The 17,572-nt window shown below is 51.3% G+C and overlaps 8 protein-coding genes across 8 annotated transcripts; 4 read left to right on the top strand and 4 right to left on the bottom strand.

The window, feature by feature from the left end:
- Positions 1 to 123: 123 nt before the first annotated feature.
- Positions 124 to 2,361, top strand: BJX68DRAFT_267020 (nucleobase cation symporter-1 family protein; the record flags this gene model as incomplete). The annotated part of the gene is made up of 11 exons (XM_071045681.1): positions 124 to 167; positions 237 to 340; positions 394 to 491; positions 551 to 668; positions 716 to 817; positions 866 to 1,049; positions 1,104 to 1,488; positions 1,537 to 1,652; positions 1,723 to 1,800; positions 1,863 to 2,017; positions 2,093 to 2,361. The coding sequence occupies 11 exons, from the start codon at positions 124 to 126 to the stop codon at positions 2,359 to 2,361; spliced, it is 1,653 nt and encodes a 550-aa protein (XP_070898929.1).
- Positions 2,362 to 2,537: 176 nt separating this feature from the next.
- On the bottom strand, positions 2,538 to 3,969 carry BJX68DRAFT_267019 (uncharacterized protein; the record flags this gene model as incomplete). Its single annotated transcript, XM_071045680.1, has 2 exons — positions 2,538 to 3,346; positions 3,417 to 3,969. 2 exons carry the CDS (start codon positions 3,967 to 3,969, stop codon positions 2,538 to 2,540), a joined length of 1,362 nt encoding a protein of 453 aa, XP_070898928.1.
- A 417-nt stretch (positions 3,970 to 4,386) lies between these two features.
- Positions 4,387 to 5,541, bottom strand: BJX68DRAFT_267018 (uncharacterized protein; the record flags this gene model as incomplete). Its single annotated transcript, XM_071045679.1, has 1 exon — positions 4,387 to 5,541. One exon carries the CDS (start codon positions 5,539 to 5,541, stop codon positions 4,387 to 4,389), a length of 1,155 nt encoding a protein of 384 aa, XP_070898927.1.
- Positions 5,542 to 5,926: 385 nt separating this feature from the next.
- Positions 5,927 to 7,283, bottom strand: BJX68DRAFT_267017 (MFS general substrate transporter; the record flags this gene model as incomplete). Its single annotated transcript, XM_071045678.1, has 2 exons — positions 5,927 to 7,084; positions 7,146 to 7,283. The coding sequence occupies 2 exons, from the start codon at positions 7,281 to 7,283 to the stop codon at positions 5,927 to 5,929; spliced, it is 1,296 nt and encodes a 431-aa protein (XP_070898926.1).
- A 235-nt stretch (positions 7,284 to 7,518) lies between these two features.
- On the top strand, positions 7,519 to 9,752 carry BJX68DRAFT_275951 (Zn(II)2Cys6 transcription factor; the record flags this gene model as incomplete). The annotated part of the gene is made up of 4 exons (XM_071047967.1): positions 7,519 to 7,764; positions 7,811 to 8,032; positions 8,083 to 9,535; positions 9,718 to 9,752. The coding sequence occupies 4 exons, from the start codon at positions 7,519 to 7,521 to the stop codon at positions 9,750 to 9,752; spliced, it is 1,956 nt and encodes a 651-aa protein (XP_070898925.1).
- BJX68DRAFT_237512 (uncharacterized protein) lies at positions 9,383 to 11,598 on the bottom strand. Its single transcript, XM_071040212.1, has one exon. It carries the CDS (start codon positions 11,340 to 11,342, stop codon positions 9,885 to 9,887), a length of 1,458 nt encoding a protein of 485 aa, XP_070898924.1. The 5' UTR covers positions 11,343 to 11,598; the 3' UTR covers positions 9,383 to 9,884.
- Positions 11,599 to 12,500: 902 nt separating this feature from the next.
- On the top strand, positions 12,501 to 13,169 carry BJX68DRAFT_267014 (uncharacterized protein; the record flags this gene model as incomplete). The annotated part of the gene is made up of 1 exon (XM_071045677.1): positions 12,501 to 13,169. One exon carries the CDS (start codon positions 12,501 to 12,503, stop codon positions 13,167 to 13,169), a length of 669 nt encoding a protein of 222 aa, XP_070898923.1.
- Positions 13,170 to 14,097: 928 nt separating this feature from the next.
- On the top strand, positions 14,098 to 15,587 carry BJX68DRAFT_255396 (kinase-like domain-containing protein; the record flags this gene model as incomplete). The annotated part of the gene is made up of 4 exons (XM_071043035.1): positions 14,098 to 14,329; positions 14,439 to 14,887; positions 15,054 to 15,320; positions 15,468 to 15,587. 4 exons carry the CDS (start codon positions 14,098 to 14,100, stop codon positions 15,585 to 15,587), a joined length of 1,068 nt encoding a protein of 355 aa, XP_070898922.1.
- Between the last annotated feature and the right edge of the window lie 1,985 nt (positions 15,588 to 17,572).

The following is a 17,572-nucleotide window of genomic DNA, read 5'->3' as shown; positions in this document are numbered from 1 at the left end:
CACAACCGGTCCACCGTCGGTAGTGCTTCCCCAGTCTTCTGCAGTTGTCAACCACGTTCCACTTGCGTTGGTTTACAAAGCATACTCCATTTTGAGACTTGGTGTGAAGCATAGTCGATCAATATGCCTTCGTGGTCATGGCCTGAGATTAAGCAGCGGCTTCAATGGTATGTTATCCCTTCATGCTCTCGAAAATGGCGCGACCCAGAGTATAAATGACTGACTGATATGTGCAGCCCTGTCGACGAAGATGCCGACTATGAGAATACGACATGGTGCAATCGGGATCTGATTCCCATTCCGCCGGAGAGGAGAACATATGGTGTATGGTCATATTTTGGTAGGATTGCGCGACTATCTCTCCAGTTGGAGCGGCATGCTGACAGCGGCCAGGTTACTGGACTGTATCAGGATCATGTATCTCCGCATGGTCGACCGGGAGTACCTTGCTTTCTTTCGGACTCAGTCCGCAGCAGGCAATTGGCGCTGTGGTAAGTGGACGGGTTGGGCGCGCTGGACTGGGCAGAAGATGAGCTGACAATGCGAGCAGGTCCTCGGCGGTTTCCTATCCGGTCTGCTTGCAGTCTTTTGTGGATGGATGGGTGAGGTACACCATATTGGCTTCACCGTATCGAGTCGCTTCTCGTGGGGAATGAGAGGGTCATACTGTAGGAGACCCCGTCTCATGGACTCGGATAGAGTGCTAACGCCACAGTCCCCGTCATCCTTCGCACATTCGTTTCGTGCATGTGGTTTGGTATGCAAGCCTTCTGGGGCGGCCAAGCGACACGCGTCATGATCGGTGCCATTATTCCAGGTAAACACATCTTTCCTCCAGTTCGAAGGATCTTATGCTAAGGGTCAGGCTTTGCACACATGAAAAACTACTTCGCAGAAAGCTCTCACCTGCAGACGAACGATTTCATCGGCCTTGTCATCTGGATGTGCGGCTTTATCCCAGCCGTCCTTATCCGACCAGAGAAGCTCCAGATTCCCTTTGTCGGCTGCTTCGTTCTCTTTTGCGGTTCTTGCTTTGGAATGCTGATTTGGTCAGTCTGTCTCTATCTCTTAGGTTGGGTATTGTACTGACGGCAAGGTAAAAGGGCCGTGTCCCAAGCTGACGGCCCAGGAAACTTGTTTCACCAACCCGGTTCTGCGCCGAACACAGGGTGGGCGTTCATGTTCGGTATCACCGCCATCCTCGGCTCTTGGGGATCTGGCACACTAGGTCAATCGGACTGGGCGCGTTACTCAAAGCGTCGATATGCACCAACACTGTCGCAGCTCGTTGCCTGCCCTCTGACTATTGCGATCACCGCAACTATCGGAATCATTGTCACAAGTGCCTCGAATAAGATTATGGGCGGCGACATCCAATGGAACCCGATTTACCTTCTTGCAGATATCCAGGAGTATTATCATTCGTCTCCGAGGGTTAGGGCCGGTGTGTTCTTTGCGAGCTTGGGACTGGTCGCGTCTCAATTCTCGGTAAGTTCATTTGGGTATGACTGTGGAAGATGCTGACCGGTAATGTAGATCAGTGTCGTGCTCAACAGTGTCAGCTGTGGTATGGATCTAGCGGGTCTCTGGCCAAAGTACATAAACATCCGACGTGGAGGATATGTCATGGCTGTTATCGGAATCGCGACTCAGTACGCTTCCCTCGATGCTCCCTAGTATTGCTCCTGTCCGATCAGCCTTGCTAACAAACCCCAACCACAGACCCTGGCAACTCATCTCAACTGCCGATAAATTCCTCTCCGTGCTAAGTGGCTTTGGCGTCTTCATGGCACCTGCAACGTATGTCACTTCAACTGCCCTAAATCCCCTGTGATCCACATACCTAACACCTGCAAATGCAGCGGCCTCATGCTAGCAGACTACCACATCATCCGGCGACACAGACTCAAACTCAGCGACCTCTACCGCGGCGACAGTAGTTCGCTGTACTGGTTCCGCAGTGGTGTCAACTGGCGCGCGTTCGCGGCGTTCACGGCCGGGATGTGGCCTCTTCTTCGTATGTGCCCTTTCATATCCTTACAACCGTGTTTGCGAGCATTGGCAGCGAGTTGAACTAACTTCGATTGCGTAGCTGGTCTCGCTGGCAATGTAAACGGGTGGGATGACGGGCAGTGGGTTGGGTGGGTGAGGTTGTATAATCTGACGTTCCTTGTCGGGTTGGCGATCAGCTTTCTCGTCATGTGGGTGTTGAATTATTTCTTCCCAGTTGATGGTGTTGGCGTCGAGGGACCGTTCATCGAGGGGGTGATCGATGGAGTCTCGAATAAGTCCGACGAAGAAGCGGCGGAGGTGGGAGCGGTTGGGGATGAGAAGAAGCGCGAGGTTATCTCTGTCGCCTAGATTAGCTGTAGTGCTCACCGTTCACAATGCTATTGGTCTCGAGAATTGTGGCTCATCTTGCGATAATTCAAGTCCTATTCACTTAATGCTCTCATGATTACATCAATTCGAGGTATCTCCGCGTGCTAAAATAACTCCCATTACCTGCAAGCTGCATTTCCTACGCCCAGAACCAGTCAGAACACCATTTCCCAAGTGCCCATATTGTATTCGCAGCAGTCGCAACTAATGGGGAATCGTCTGTGCTTGATAAATTCCAGCCGTTCCACCACCTTACCCTCGAATGCTGCCTCAAGATCGGGAGGGATTTGAGGGGGAGGGATCCTAGCTGCTTCGTCCGGGTTCGCAAAAGTAAGCCTGGTAAAGTTCGGCAGCGAACCATCCAGGATCCATCGGCCCAGAGAAGAGACATAGTCGGCTTCCAATGACGGAAGAAACATGAGTCTCACATCGAAGAGCGTGAGATGCTCTAGACTGGTGGGGAAGGGATTGGACGTGAACGGCGTGAGATTGAAAAAGTCCTGACTGTTGCCCTGGAGGATTGCAGGTTGGATTGTCAAGGATTCTAGCGAAGAGAAGGATTGGAAATTCATAACGGGATTGTCCAAAACCTTTCGTTTCCAGAAGCTGACATTGAGGTACACGAGCGACGAGGCCTGTGGCTCCAGGGCTTCGAAGTAAAGCTTATGGTGGATACTGGTGTTCACTCCCGAGCCGCACATGCGTTGGTGTGGGGACCCGATGTATGTGAAACGGCGAAGGGCCCTGGGAACCGAACTGATCTTGCCAAGTGCTTTGGGACTGATGTCGCAGCACATCAGGGAGAGCTCCTCCAAAGGCGTGGTATGCCCGTGACTTTTTGTGAGGGATATCAAGTCTGGAATTATGGCACCGAGAATCGACAGGCGTTTGAGCCGAGGATGGAAAAAGATGCAGTCGCGTTGGGCAAGGTTCCATCCAGTCCCGTCGCTCAGATTGAGTTCACCTATGTGTCAAAGATCTAATTAGTCTCCAAAGGGCCAGAAAGTCGTCGAGTACAGCTGTAGGGAGCTTACAAGTCTGCAGATTGGCCAAACATGATGGCTGGAGGATTGGGACGAAATAGGTTTGGAATGGTTCTTCCTTCTCAGCAAGCGCGCGCATATTTACGTCATTCGAAAAAGCCATGGAACTGAGGGCGTCTCGGATATTGGGCGCTTTGATGGTAAGATTCCGGAGCTTTTCGCAAGTCGCAATAACACTTTCGAGTCTCTTAGTGTAAGCGGCATACTTGACCTGATGCTCTAGGGTGGCCATGTGATCTTCATGCAGTGTGATTGAATGCACATGCTTGGCTAACGAGGGATTCCCGTCAATTGAACGCATGAACTGGAATCCTCGAGCAAAGTCCAGTGTGACAGCCCGGAAGAGAAATGGGACCGCAATGGGATGGAGCTCGCGAGAGACGAGGCAGACGCTTTTCAGTGACGCCGGCTCTAGGTGGGAGAGAATCTCTTCGAGAAGCTCAACGGGGAGCTGCAGGAGTCTGGAATCATATTTCTTGCGGGAACGGAGGCTCAGCTTTCCAAGGAGGCGGCGGAGGTTCGGGGGACGGCGTTGAGAGGGCATCGCGGATCGGGATTCGAGACGCGAGTCGAGAGCTCGGTAGGAGAAAGGAACAGCAGTTTGCTTCAAAGACAAGATGATGAAACAGCTGATGGCAAGGCACCTGTGTGGGGTTGAGCTGGGATGGGAGGAAGGAGAAATGGATGTGTTGCTCTGGGAGGAAGAAAGGAAGAGCAACACAAGCTCGAGACTCGACTAGAAAAAAAACTCTCTCATTCACAGCAACACCAGGACCACTTCACTATTTGTCCTAACTCTAAAGATTTTTACTACGGCTGAAAGTTACAAGGCCCTATCATAAACAGAACTCCTTGATTATTGAACTCCTCAACTCTAGTCTACATACATTAATTCTGATCTGCTACGACCTTCGAAGAACAAAAACACCAGTGCTACACCAAACAACCGATGCAAATCACACTATGTGGACATCTGCCTGTGAGGACTACCGGGTTGGCGATAGCTCATCTGACCATTGAGACGCTTGCAGTACTGAATGCCCGGCCCATAAAACGCACATTCACAATCCAGACCCGGCAAAGTCTCCCAGGAAACCTGCCGACCGAAGCGCAGCTCGAATGTTTGCCCGAAACTGTTAGCCAGCCCCAAACTGGAGCTATGCGACGTGATTTCACCCAGTCGAACCAATTCGAAGGCGTTTAACGTGAAGACTCGCAAATGATCCAGCACTCCGAGGCTGAGTGCTTCATGTATTGCAAAGCCATAGGTGTTTACCAAATCGATTGTGGGAAATTTGGGCTCCTTCCTGAGCCAAATTGTGAGAAAGATTAGGCCGCGAGGAAGTAAGCTGAAGCTCACATAGAGGGTCTTGGAATCTCTCAGGTCCTCGAAGTGCAATGCGCCCGACCTGATGGTGAGTTCGCGAAGAGAGGTGAGGCGGGTGAGGTCGATGGGGTCGTTCGGACCATGATTGACGACTGGGAAATCGACGTCAAGGGCGACGAGCGAGTACGCCTGCTGATTTATGGCTGTCACGTACGCCGCATGATCAGTCGTGGTATGTACGGGCCCTTTCCCACCAGGGTATGATTCCCTTGGCCTCGACCCCTTGTACGTCAGGAAGCGAAGAGCTCTAGGAAGGCCGAGAAGCTGACTTATTGCCCAAGGAGAGAGATCGCAGCAGTAGAGCGAAAGCTCTTCGAGGGCAGTACAATATCTGGCCCCGGCGCTGAACTGGCCAAAAGTATCAGCGGATGCACCGACAAGAGTCAGTATTGTGAGATCGCAGAAACGAAACAGGAGACCGAGCTCTAAAGACAACTCCTCGGCGGATGGCCCATTATTTCTCGCGGGCTCGTGAAGATGGATAGTGAGAATCCGGAGAGTATCGTGCACTCGTGGCCTCTGCACGGTCTCTGTGAAGCTTTTGATTTGATTCTCATGAAGGACGACGATAGCACGGTAAAGAAATGGAACTGCAACGGCACTCAGGCGAGGCGACACGGCTGCTAGCTGAGCGATCGAGTTGATATCGGGCTCAAGATACCGGATGATACACTCCAGAATCTCTAACGAAAGGCCGCAGAGGGTCGGAGACTGGGCAACCAACGCCATTTTGGGCCATTAAATACGGCGAAAGCAGCTAAAACAAGATGGTAGGACAAACAGAAACATAGGAAAAGAACCAGTGTGGAAGACAAAACAAGTGAAGAGATGGAAGAAAGAAGAAATCTATGGCCCAGGACGAACATCATAAGCGAGATGGAATGTTCAGAATTAGATTCTGCAGTGAAGCTTGAGGGTGAATGCGCGCATATTCCCAAGGCCAGGCTGGCATTCACAACACGCACAGCAAAACAAGAACGTTGCGGAATACAGAAGAATCAAAGAGAGCGTGCATCCTCTGCGGCGACTCCAGGCACTGGCTTCCCAGCAATCTCCCGCGGAAGAAGTGGCCCATTCGAATGACCTCTCCGTCCACAGCACCCACCTCAGGTCCTCAATATCCAGGCACTTGATGACGCTGAGTTCCCCTCGTCGCCCAAAACCTCAAAAGGACGATTCCACCAAGCGCACCCGCAGCAGCAAAATACGTCGCACCAACGAACATCTGCACAGGCAGATACCCGCCTCGCAATGTCCACTTTCCCTCCTTTTCCCTCAGCTGCAACGCGATGACCTCCGCGACCGTCCCCGGCGGCACAAGAACCAACCAGAGAACCGTCAACGCGCCCGGAACCTGCGGCAGCTCAATCAGGTCCGCTGCAACAGCCGGTGCAGCCGCCCATATTGTGCCCGCGCCAAGCCCTGCCAGGATGGAGAATGCATAAAGAGCCCCGGAGCTTGTCGCAAACGGCCAGAAGACCATACAAAGCAGTCCACATAGCCCGAGTGAGATTGCGGGCACTTTGATTCGGCCGAAGCGATCGCTGAGCGCACCGACCAAGGGCCGTCCGAATGCCTGGCCCAGGTTCAGGAGCGCACTCGCCAGGCTCCCTGTGTTCGATCCCAGCCCGACAGCTTGCGCGTAACTGGCGATACTGAACAACAGCGAGATATAGCTGAGCAGGCCGAAGAAACCGAAGATCAGAAACAAGATGAAGGTCGGCTGCCGGAGGGTGGACGAGGAGATTAGACCGGTGCCTTTCTTGGGTGGAAGACCCGGGCGCTCTCGAACAAGCAGACCAGCGACGAGATTCACAGCCAGTGCGACGATTCCAAGAATGCGAAATGCCCAGCGAAACCCAAACTGCTTGATCATATGGTTCGTGGCAAGGGAGTATATCAGGCCGCCAGTACCCGACCCTGCAGCAACAATACCATTCGCGATTCCACGGCGCCGTTTGAACCACCCGTTCGCAATCGCAACTGTGCTCGTGAACAGGCATCCCATACCGAGCCCATAACAGATGCCCTGACTGAGCCATAGTTGCCAGCTTTGTGTGGTGAAGGATGCGCCGATAAGAGCAGCAGCAATGAGGATGGCTCCGAGGACGATTACGGTGCGCTTAGGGAGGAAAGGGTTGAGGTATGTCACGAGCGGTGAGATCAGGAGTGCGAAAGAGACACCGACGCCGCTAACGGCTGCGTAGACGAGAGATGAAGTGCCTGGGAATTGGTTCTCTGAGAGGTAGAATGAAAGGATGACTCCGAATGCCTATTGAAGTAAGCTACCATTCAAGAGACTCTATCAGCAGTGCTCGCCAATAGTTACATACCCCGTTGATGCCCCAGGTATGAGCGTTGATCAGGAATATAGAGACCACGCATACCCAGCCATATCCCCCCTCTGGAAACTCGTCAGTTGGCTGGAGCGATAGGGCTTGTATTGAGGACGGCATGACTTTCGGCTCCATGGTAAAACTAACGATCTCAGAAGAATTCTGCAGTTTCCGGACCTGAATATATAGCAAAGGAGATGGGTCGTATAGTAGTCGGGGTTAGGGCAGCCCTCCGACCGGATCCACTCCGATGCTGACGTAAAAGGGTTGAAGGATGACCCCACCTAGACACATTAAAAGAAACGCTCCATCCTGCACACCCGATCGAACTGTCTATTCCAGAGCCTATCTCCGACTCCGAGAACTGAAGATGGCCGCTTTGAGTGCTGTGTCGACGCACGCCTGCATCGCCTGCCGAGCGTCAAAGCTCGACTGTGACAAATCCCGGCCGCAGTGCATGCGCTGCCTTCGGATGGATCGGCAATGCAGTTATACGCAGCAGCAAAAAGGTCCTCATAATGACCTCGCAGTGATCAAAAGGACGCGCAGAATGACGAGTCTTGATGAAACCAAGCCCGCCAGGGATCCAAAAAGAGGTGCCATACCAACACCACAGGTAAAACCAGAAGCCGCCATGGTGGTTTCTGCGGCTAATTGACCAGAGGCGAAATCGTATACCAAATGCATGCTCACGATGTCGGCAGTCCAAGCTCAAATGTGACCGGGACCAGCCCTGTGGTCGCTGCCTGAAAGCTAATAGAGGACACGACTGTCATTATGTGGCTGATCCTTTCCCGTCAAACGCGCAAAGTGAGACGAAACTCATCCCTCTATACAAGCAATCATACCACAGCGGATTCCATTGGTCTGTTCTGGTCGAGAATGTATGTTTATCTAGATTTTTATGATGAGTACATGCTCATGCTTGCTCTAGATCGAGAGTCTTTTGAAACATCATCGCTGGGCCGGTAGTCACCACGCACATCCGGAACAAGAGAAACTCTTCTCGTCAATGGAAAACTTCTTGGGCAATAGTCCATTGTCTCATGCCACGCGACGAACATTGTTGTCCTATGTTCCTCCTCGCGATATGGCAGAGACGTTTATTCAGCATTATCTTGATGTGATCGAACCGTCGCATCAAATTCTCCATCTACCCTCTTTTAGAAACGAGCTCGACGCCTTTTGGGACAGGCCAGGCAGTATGGATGATGGGTGGCTAGCGCTATTCTTTGCCATACTTGCACTAGGTTGTCAATTACACAACCCAGCCCAAGCGGCCAAACAACGTGGCGATTTTGAGGCCCTCCCCGCTCGTTTATTTGATGCAGCACAGGCCTTCCTACAACGCACGCCTTTCATGATCCGACCGAATCTTACTAGCATCCGAATTCTCTGTCTCCTCGTGATCTACAGGCAGACAAGAGGCGCCGTTTGTATCGAGTTCACTGCACTTTGGCCTGTCACTGGCTTGATCGTCCGACTTGCTATCACTCTGGGATTACACCTGACTGATCCTACCCAATACACACATAGAGGCGCGGACGACACCACATCACGCAACCGGCTATGGGCGGCGGTCATCCTTCTTGATTTACGACAGGCTCTTGCAGCGGGTATGCCGGTGATTCCTCCGGCTGGAAATCTACTCACAGAGCCACTTCTCACAATGGGACCGGAACTTGTCGGTGGGTCACAGCAAACCGAGTTCCTCTTCCCACTAGTCATCTACAATTACCTCCCTCAGATCTTCAAAATCCTCGAACTAGCGACGTCGCCTCAAATCACCTTATCCTACAGTCTCGTCGTCAAATACGACCAGCAGATCAAGGCACTCCTCAACCATTTCCACAACGCGTTCCTCTCCGCCTGCGCCGAGAACCCGAATACTGACCCCTTCCAATGGACAATGACGAACATCTTCATTCGCCGCATCCTCCTCGCCCTCCACAGCCAACTTTACCAAGAACCTAACGTTATCAGCCGCTACCCGGTCTCCTACTGGTCGTCTCTCGAATGCAGCCTCGCTATTCTCTCCGCGCAGCGTGATCTCTGGGACGCCGACGGGGACCCGGGTTCCGAATCATCATCAAAATACCCACCCGGGCGCACTCCTATCATAGCCCGCCTCTTGCAACAAGATTTCTTCCTTTCAGCGATCACCGTTTGCTTCCACCTTGTACAGGCTGAATCCCCACTGAGCTCTCCAGAGAGCAGTCAAGGGTGCCAAGTGCGGGCGCGAAAGACAATCCTCGAGTTATTGGGGTCGTGTCGTGATATCTGGGAACGGGAGCAGGATGTTTCGGTCTGCCATGGGACGGCGTTTTCAATGATCGATTCATTGTTGGGGATTGTACGGAGTACTGAGGTGGAAGACGAGATGGAGAGTAAGGGCTTGCTTGCTTCTGGATGTACCGTTGATGGCGAGGGATGTGAGGGTTTCTGCCGTGGGGATTTGGGGAAGACACATGATTCCATCAATCCATTACAGCTACAGGCCTAAGCTTGAGAGCCTCTAGCACATGGATTAATGATACCCTTCTTGTCTGGCTCTACATATTTGTCACAGGGTCTGCTTGTTCTACGTACAGATTCACGCAGTGAGGGTTCGGTGTCTCGTCATATGGAGATGACAGGCAAATTGTGTAATTATTAGGATTGAACGGGACAGCGCGCGGAGCAGCATGAGGAAACGAAAAGAATGGACAGTTTCATCGCCCATACGGAATAGCAATGTCATATAGTAACCTCAGCTGCCTCCTCCATCCCCTTCTCAAATCCGGCCCTGAAAAGCGCCTCCGCATTCGACATATCGACCTTGGCCGCATCATGTTGAAGTCGCTGGGATCTAGTTTTCATTTCCTCGCGTAACGCCTCCCAGTCCACGCCAACAAGCCGTCCATCCCGCTTCACGATCTTCCCATTGACAATAACAGTATTGATATTCTTCGGCGACGCATGGAAAACGACTGTCCCAACAGGATCCACAACGGGCACGGTATCAATATCATCACAGCGGAAGATGACCAAGTCCGCTTTTTTCCCTGGGCTGATCGACCCAATAACCGACTCCATCTGCATGACTTCCGCTCCACCCATCGTCGCCAGTCGCAACGCGTCGGCCGTTTTGCGGGGTAGGAGCTGATCAACCCGCCGATCAAGCTCCCGCGCCCGCTGAACCTGCAATGCCAACCGCATCTGCGCCATGAAGTCATTCCCTTGGTTTGAGGTTATATCGAGCCCCAGGCACGCGCGACAGCCGTAGTCCATCGCCTTCCAGGCAATGGGGTACCCCATTCCCATTTGGAGCTCTGTATCCGGCGTGCTGACAACGCCCGCACCAGATTTCTTCAGTGCGGCCATTTCATCTTGTGTCATGTATGCGCCGTGGCTGAAGACGAGATCCGGCCCCATTCGGCCTGCAGTTGAGAAATTCTGGATAACCTCTCCGTTCACGACAGCGCCGGGCATAACTGAGGTGTGGACGGTGATGAGTCGCGCTCCGAGCTTCCTGGATGCGTCGAGCTCCGCGACGTTTTCTTCGCGCGACTGGAGAGGGGGCTCGTTGAGTGCGACACCGAACGTGATAAGCGAGCTGTCGATGTCGTTATCCGCAAAATGCTCTCGTCGCACGCGGGTCGCATCCTCTAATCGCGCCGCGGGAGTGAACGTATCATTTGCGGCGCTTGCCAGATCCCCCGGGACAGGTGGATTCGTATAAAACCCGTAGCAGAATGTTCCTCGAATACATGCATCCTTTAGACCCCTGACTGCGGCGTCGGCGTGCGCGGGCGAATTGATAACGTGGCAGTGGTCGAGGACGGTTGTGACACCGTTGTTGAGGAGACTTAGGGCTGCTGCGTAATTGGCAAAATAGACATCCTCCGGTGTATATAGACTCCCGTAGACGCTGCGGAGGTGGCAGCAGTAGCCGTACAGCGACCAGTCGACCGTCAGGCCTCGTAGGAGGTGCTGCCACATGTGGTGGTGGCCGTCGACGAAGCCGGGCGTGACTATGCAATCGGTTCCATCGATTATCGTGCCGGCTCCATCGTTTGGTTCACGAATGCCTTCTGCAACAGCTTTGATCCGATCGTTTTCGATCAGAATATCGCATTTGTCGACGACATTGTGCCCCGCACCCTCCATCGAAATCACCGTCGCGTTCTTGATCAGTATGAATGAGGTCGCCATAGTTGCATACCGAAAGGAAAAGGTGACATCAGCGCGGGGAGCGGTTTCTCCATGTCTTTATAGCCCTCGTCAGCGCCGCGTCTGCCCGCTTACGGCCATGAAGCCCCGGCTCAGCTGCGATGGGGAAGCGTGCTGGTGCAACGTCAGCAGCATGAGGCCCGTGTATCAAGATGACGTCACAAAAGTGTGTTTTCATCTCAGCTCGGGGGCCTGACGCGCTGCATTGGCGCTCGGCGGTTCCTTTCGCTCTCTGATGTGGTCGCCAAGTTCCTGGCCGCAACCCGGAGTATCGCATCCTAAGTTAGCATGTTTGCAGTGTTTGCCCATAAAAGCTGCCTTGTTATGCAGGCAGAAGCTCCGCGACTTGCAAGCAACACAACAACAGAACTCTCCCCTCTCCCCAAACAAAGCCTTCGCCAACACGGATGCATCTCTCCCTCTTCTCATGTGGAACAGGACCCTTTCCCCTCTCATACCGCGTAATTGAGCCTCAAATGTCGCCAGAATGCCTCCGACGGCTGCTTGTCGACCTCCTTTTTAGCCTTTAGGGGACCCGCGCGGTTCGCGCCGCGAAAACCAGCCAGCCATTCTTTTCCCACAATTTCCTACGAAGACGAGAACGACAATTTTCTCCCTTCCTCCCTCCGATCCTCGGACATGTCTTTCGATTACGCACCCTACGGCGCCTTCCCTCCCTCCCGCTGATACCTCAATTCCCGCCGGGGACCTAATGCTCGACGGCGCGTTCGATAAGCTCCGGCTCAGCTCCGCTAGCTAGCGCCTCCGCCACCATCCCCACAACGTCGATATTGCGGGGAACCACGACATTTTGCTCCACGGGCGAGGAACGGCAAGGCACACCCACAGAAGGAAAGTGATAGTGCCAATGCTGAGTATGCGACGAGGCTGGATTGCGGTTCACATTCAGTACTTGCTGGATAAGATGGTTAGGCCGGAAGTTGTCGCGGCCACTGGCGCGGAGCCATCATTGTTTACCTGACCACGACAGAGAATCCTCAATATAGCAGAGGATTGATTGTGCTTTGGTGCCGCCTACCAGGAGCTGTCTATAAATTGCCAGGGCTTGCCTTCCTTGACTGACTCTAATTAATTACTCACGAGTTGCAAGCATATTTCAGATCTACAGAATTCCTCAAAATGGTTTGCGAAACCATCAACACTATGTGTGAGGAGTGCAAGGCACTCATTCTCGAGATGCAGAACTTTGTCAAGCTGATCAACTGCCTGTCTGTGGAGCGGTCCGCAAACACAACGCCAATTGCCTTCACACGCTCATATAACCGCGTCGAGTTGCAAAAGGTGGACTGGATGGATGAGGTCTGCTGTGCTCTTGAAAAGGCCCTTCACGACTGTATCCTGGTGGATGAGGGTGTCATCGCCTTCCATATCAGGGGGTCCTATACGGATTTGCAGGTCCGGTTCCTAGATGATCGTGTACTAGACTTCAGTCTCTTGGTTAATCTACCCGCTAGCTTCGAAGTGAACAGTGAAACGGTCGCCAACATCATCGATGCACTCAAATCGCCGACTCAACCATCATCGGGGGAGCATCAATCGCATCCAGGCGATAGACACGTCGAAGACGGATCCCTCGCACAGCAGGATAAAGCAAGACGCCTCAGGACAACCACCCTAACCGACACCTGGGTCTGTCAGCGCTGCCCGGATCCCGCGCATGCCAATCTGTGGCGGCTGCGATTGTTCGCCGAGCTACTTCGGAAGAGGAGGCCGCCGACGAGGGTGTGGAGCAACCTTCTGGTGGAGCAACCTTCTGCTGTATGGGAAGCGGGTTGGTCGCCCACATAGTTCTAATAGGAAGCCATCCGGACCTTTCATGGTTGCCATTACCGATTGTCGGCCCAAGGTAAAAGGACCACTTTGATGCTCTTTCCAGAAACAAAGCCGAGTCAGTTTGTCCGTAGTAGTGCCGTTGCACTGTCCCAGGGCTTAACCTACAGCTACGTGGCCCGCCTTCTGGAAAATCGATATAGTTACTAGAATGCCAGACTGACTTTTATCTTGAACCTCGTTTCTTCTTCGCTTGTAAAACTGATCCCTCACCAGTGGGACTGGCCTCTTTAATGCATCCTTGGTCACCAAAGCCATAACAAAGGGAGGGTGAGAATATATAGTTCCGTCTAGGCACTATATCAAAGATGCCACATTAATTCGGCATGGCCCCATAGTTTTGTTTCCGTTAGTATAGAGATTCAGAATCATGTAGAGCACTATCAATATAACCCTGCTGGTTGAGTTGCTTAGAGGCGATTCTTGACATGGTGCCTGAGGCTACAGATCACGTGCCAGCCTCCTGAGGAGCCAGCTGCGCTTGTTTTGCTTTTCATCCGGATACACAACCATCTTCACAGCCAATGGCCTGGCTGATGGCTCAACAATCTAGAGTGAAAAGAGATATTGAAGCACAAAGCTGACTAATTACCAGTAGAAATTGAGGTGACATGTGATTTATCTGCTCTGCTTGCGAGTTGCGGCTGGGGCACGCCAACAAACAGCTGCAACCAAGACAGCTTCGGTGGCGCGACCACTGAGGCGAAAGCTACAAGAAAGTGACTTTACTAGTGTCTCTCATGTATCGACGATGACGATCCCCTTCTGTCGGTCCTTGGTCAAGCCGTTCCATCATGCATCACATCTTCGAGCTCCCTTGGATGCTGGTAGAGTCCCAAGGCCAATTTTGTACCACACTGGTTTCCGCCGCTTCTTTTTCGCATCCATGGCCAGTTCTAGTTCACCAACCGGCGGATTGACGTCCCCTCATCTGTACGTTCCGATTGAGGATGCAGAGAAGCTGGAACGTTACAGATCAGGCGGCTATCACCCTGTACGCATTGGGGATCACCTTGATAATCGATATGAAATCGTCCAGAAACTCGGATACGGCTCGTACTCGACGATATGGCTTGCAAGGGACAGGACTTTGAATCAATTTGTCGCAGTCAAAGTGTGTACTGCGGATACAAACCCCCACGAACTGAATGTTCTTACTCGCCTTTCAGCAGCGCGAAAGAACTCGGCTGCAGACCCAGAGAAGATCATGCTACTCAAATATCTTAGATAGTTTTACAGTCAAAGGGCCTAATGGTACCCACTCATGCTACGTGATCACGCCAGCGCAAATGAGCTTTGCTGACGCAAAAGACCCTTCTTATCATCGCCTGTTTACTCTAGAGGTTGCAAGGGCGTTATCAGCACAGCTTGCGATCGCAGTCCACTGCCTGAATTCACAAGGATTTGTCCACGGGGACCTCCATGACGGCAACATTCTTATTCAGCTGCCATCTGGTTTTGATTACAACCATCTTGCCCAGCCACAGTTGATGCCTATTACTCGCTTTGACGGCAAAGACCTGTCCAGCTGCATCCCATCGCATGCCACCCTCCCGATCTGGCTTGAAAAGGCAAGCGAAGACCTGGCCCTTCCTGAAGCCAAGCTTTTACTTTCTGACCACGGGCAAACTTTCTCTCCCCTGGAAGGGAACATGTTCGAGTCCCGCACACCGCTGGTAAATTGAGCTCCGGAGGCCCGCTTCGAAGCCGGGGTGACGGCACTATCATCCCCATCGGACATCTGGTCTCTTGCGTGCACGATCTGGGACCTTGTCGGCCAACGTTCATTGTTTGAAGGCTTCCTCGCGAGCGAGGACGACATTACCCGTGAGCACGTCGAAGCACTTGATTTTGCCACCGAAGTGGTGGAATAAATGGGATTCTCGGCGATCCAAGTTTAACGAAAATGGTACACCTCTAAACGGAAGATCGTACCGATCATGGGAACACCGCTTTGAAGACTGTGTACAGCAGCCTCGGCGGCCAGAGCGTATGCTAGAGTTCGACCCAGCGGAGCGTGATGCACCCTTTGCGATGCTCCGGTCTATGCTTTTTTTTAGACCTGAATGTCGCCCCTCGGCGAAGGATGTTCTGGCCTCTGAGTGGATGGTCAATGGGCACTGCCAGAATGTCAAAAGGTGTGGAAATCATAATTTAGCCGTGGTTTTCGTGAATCTGAGAATGGACCGATCAAATGCATGGTATGCACTGTTACCGTCGGCCTATCTATCTTGTTAACCGTGGACTCGAGTTCAGCCTCTCGGCAAGAACGCGGGCCAACCGCGGTTAGCCTGGTTCGGGTTGGTCCCCGGCTCATTGATTGTGGTGAAATACCTGGTTGCAGCTGAAATGTTGTCGTCCTATGTCTTGGACTGAAGGATCGCTGCGACTTTCACACGGGTTCCCCACCAAGAGAACGCAGACAGCAAGAAAATGACTATAGAAAAGCTGGATTGACCTTTATTCGCTTCAATACCCGACTCTTACATTCAAAACCTAATAAGTCCCACCGCGTCTGGTGATTATTTATCTCACCGCATATGCAATGTGCCAGCTGCACCATCCAGCGCCACCAAGTGCCTGGCTGATTTGTAGTCGTCCATCATTCACTGAGGATGGCGAATTCCACTTCCCTAGGCAGGCATACACTGGCCGCGCAGGTACCTAACCCCCTGCCTATACCCATAAAACGACCGCTAACCAACTCTAATAGCGATACGAGCTCAGCGCGAGGCATTCTGGGGTGCCTTTCCCGGCCTTGTACATACTCCACTTCGCGTGTATCCCTCGCCGACCTTGCCGCTCCAATTTGTCGTCGTAACCAGTTCGATTTCACCACGAAGGATGGCCCGCGCTCTGCTCATACAGCCGCGGAGTATACACTCGTCGAAACTGAAGGAGCCTATTTGGTGCGGAAGCTTATTTTGTACATGGTAAGTTGAACGGATCTCCTCCGCGCAGTTAGCTGGATACCGTTTAATGACCCTCTCTCTATACAGGACCCAGCTGCCCTGAGCCAGTGAATCCGCTCGCCTTTTCTCGATCGGGTGGCTATCCTAGTTCTCATAACATTCAGACGGTTCCTCGTCTGCAATATACTACATATTCCGTTAACAATCGCATTTTATTTCGTTGGGCTGCTATATGGCGGCGATTGGATTTGCGAAGCGTATATTCTTACTTCAGTAAACATAACGTCGTCGCGCTGGCGCGATAAAAGTGGACAGTTCCCTAGTCCCTCACAAGAAGATCTTGAACCTATCAGCTAGATCTGCCCGGCCAAGTGTGACGAACTCACATCGATCCCCCGCCACCCACCATCGGCTTGTCACGCTGCCTGATTGTGGTAGTCCTCAACCTTAGGAGTGCTCGACCTCAGATCCATCCAACCTATTGCCTCGCAGGCAAGAAAACGAATCTGCAACATTCAGTTGTAAGCCCTAGTCTTAGATTAAATAAAAATTATAAAAAAAGCTTCTCTATTACTAAAAGAAACTCTATATTCTAGGTTATTATTAGCTAATGATAGATTTTTTTTAAAAAAACTATATAATAATCTAATAGTAGATTACTTTATAAAGGAATAAATCTATAAGCTAGTCTTATAAAGATTTTTCTGGCTAAATATATAGAGATTTATAGTAAACTACTATAAGACTTATAGTATCTACTAGAGCTTATATATTATTTATAGTAAGTAGTAGGGCCTACTCTAACCTCTATCTATCTTTTATAAGCTATAGGAATAGATTAGTATAGATTTTATTATTAATATACCTATAAATATTAAATTTAAGAATTTAAGTAGCTTATAAGAGGTATATAATACTATTCTTATTATTATAAATAAAATAAATAAAATAATATACTTTATTTTTATATAAAAGATTATTAATAGTAAGGAATTTATGTTTCTAGTTATTTATAAAATATTTTATCTTTATAGGGTATCTATAAATATAGTTATTAATTAAGGAAGTATCTTTATAAAAAGCGTTAGGGGTAGCGTATCAATTGACGAACTAGCTACGCCTGTTGGTACAAAAGGAATAGTTAAGGAACAGTAATTCGGGTGGCCGCAGCGAGACGTAAGAATGTGTGGATCACGTGCTTGGTAGGAACGTTCCGGAGCCACGAGGCTAAAGGCCGAGTTCTCCCGCAGGCTTCATCACACGTAAGCCATCTTGACCGTGGCTAGTCTCCATACTAGTTGGACGTTGAGCAAACCTGTGTAAGTCAATCCATTGTCAGGGCTTAGGTCAAGACGATCCCAAGGTTTAGGAAGGCTTGAGAGGTCAACCTTCCGTAACACCTATACTATTTCCTAGTTTAGACTAGATATATAAGTATATAAGATTAAG

The sequence above is a fragment of the Aspergillus pseudodeflectus genome (assembly GCF_044049435.1).
Source record: "Aspergillus pseudodeflectus strain CBS 756.74 chromosome Unknown BJX68scaffold_22, whole genome shotgun sequence".
NCBI classification, from domain to species: Eukaryota; Fungi; Ascomycota; class Eurotiomycetes; order Eurotiales; family Aspergillaceae; genus Aspergillus; species Aspergillus pseudodeflectus.
The sequence above is the reverse complement of the archived record's forward strand: the minus strand, read 5'-3'. Positions and strand labels throughout refer to the sequence as shown.

What these genes read in the sequence shown, in the direction of transcription:
- BJX68DRAFT_237512 (XM_071040212.1), bottom strand. Translation starts at nt 11,342, where the DNA reads ATGGCGACCTCATTCATACTGATCAAGAACGCGACGGTGATTTCGATG.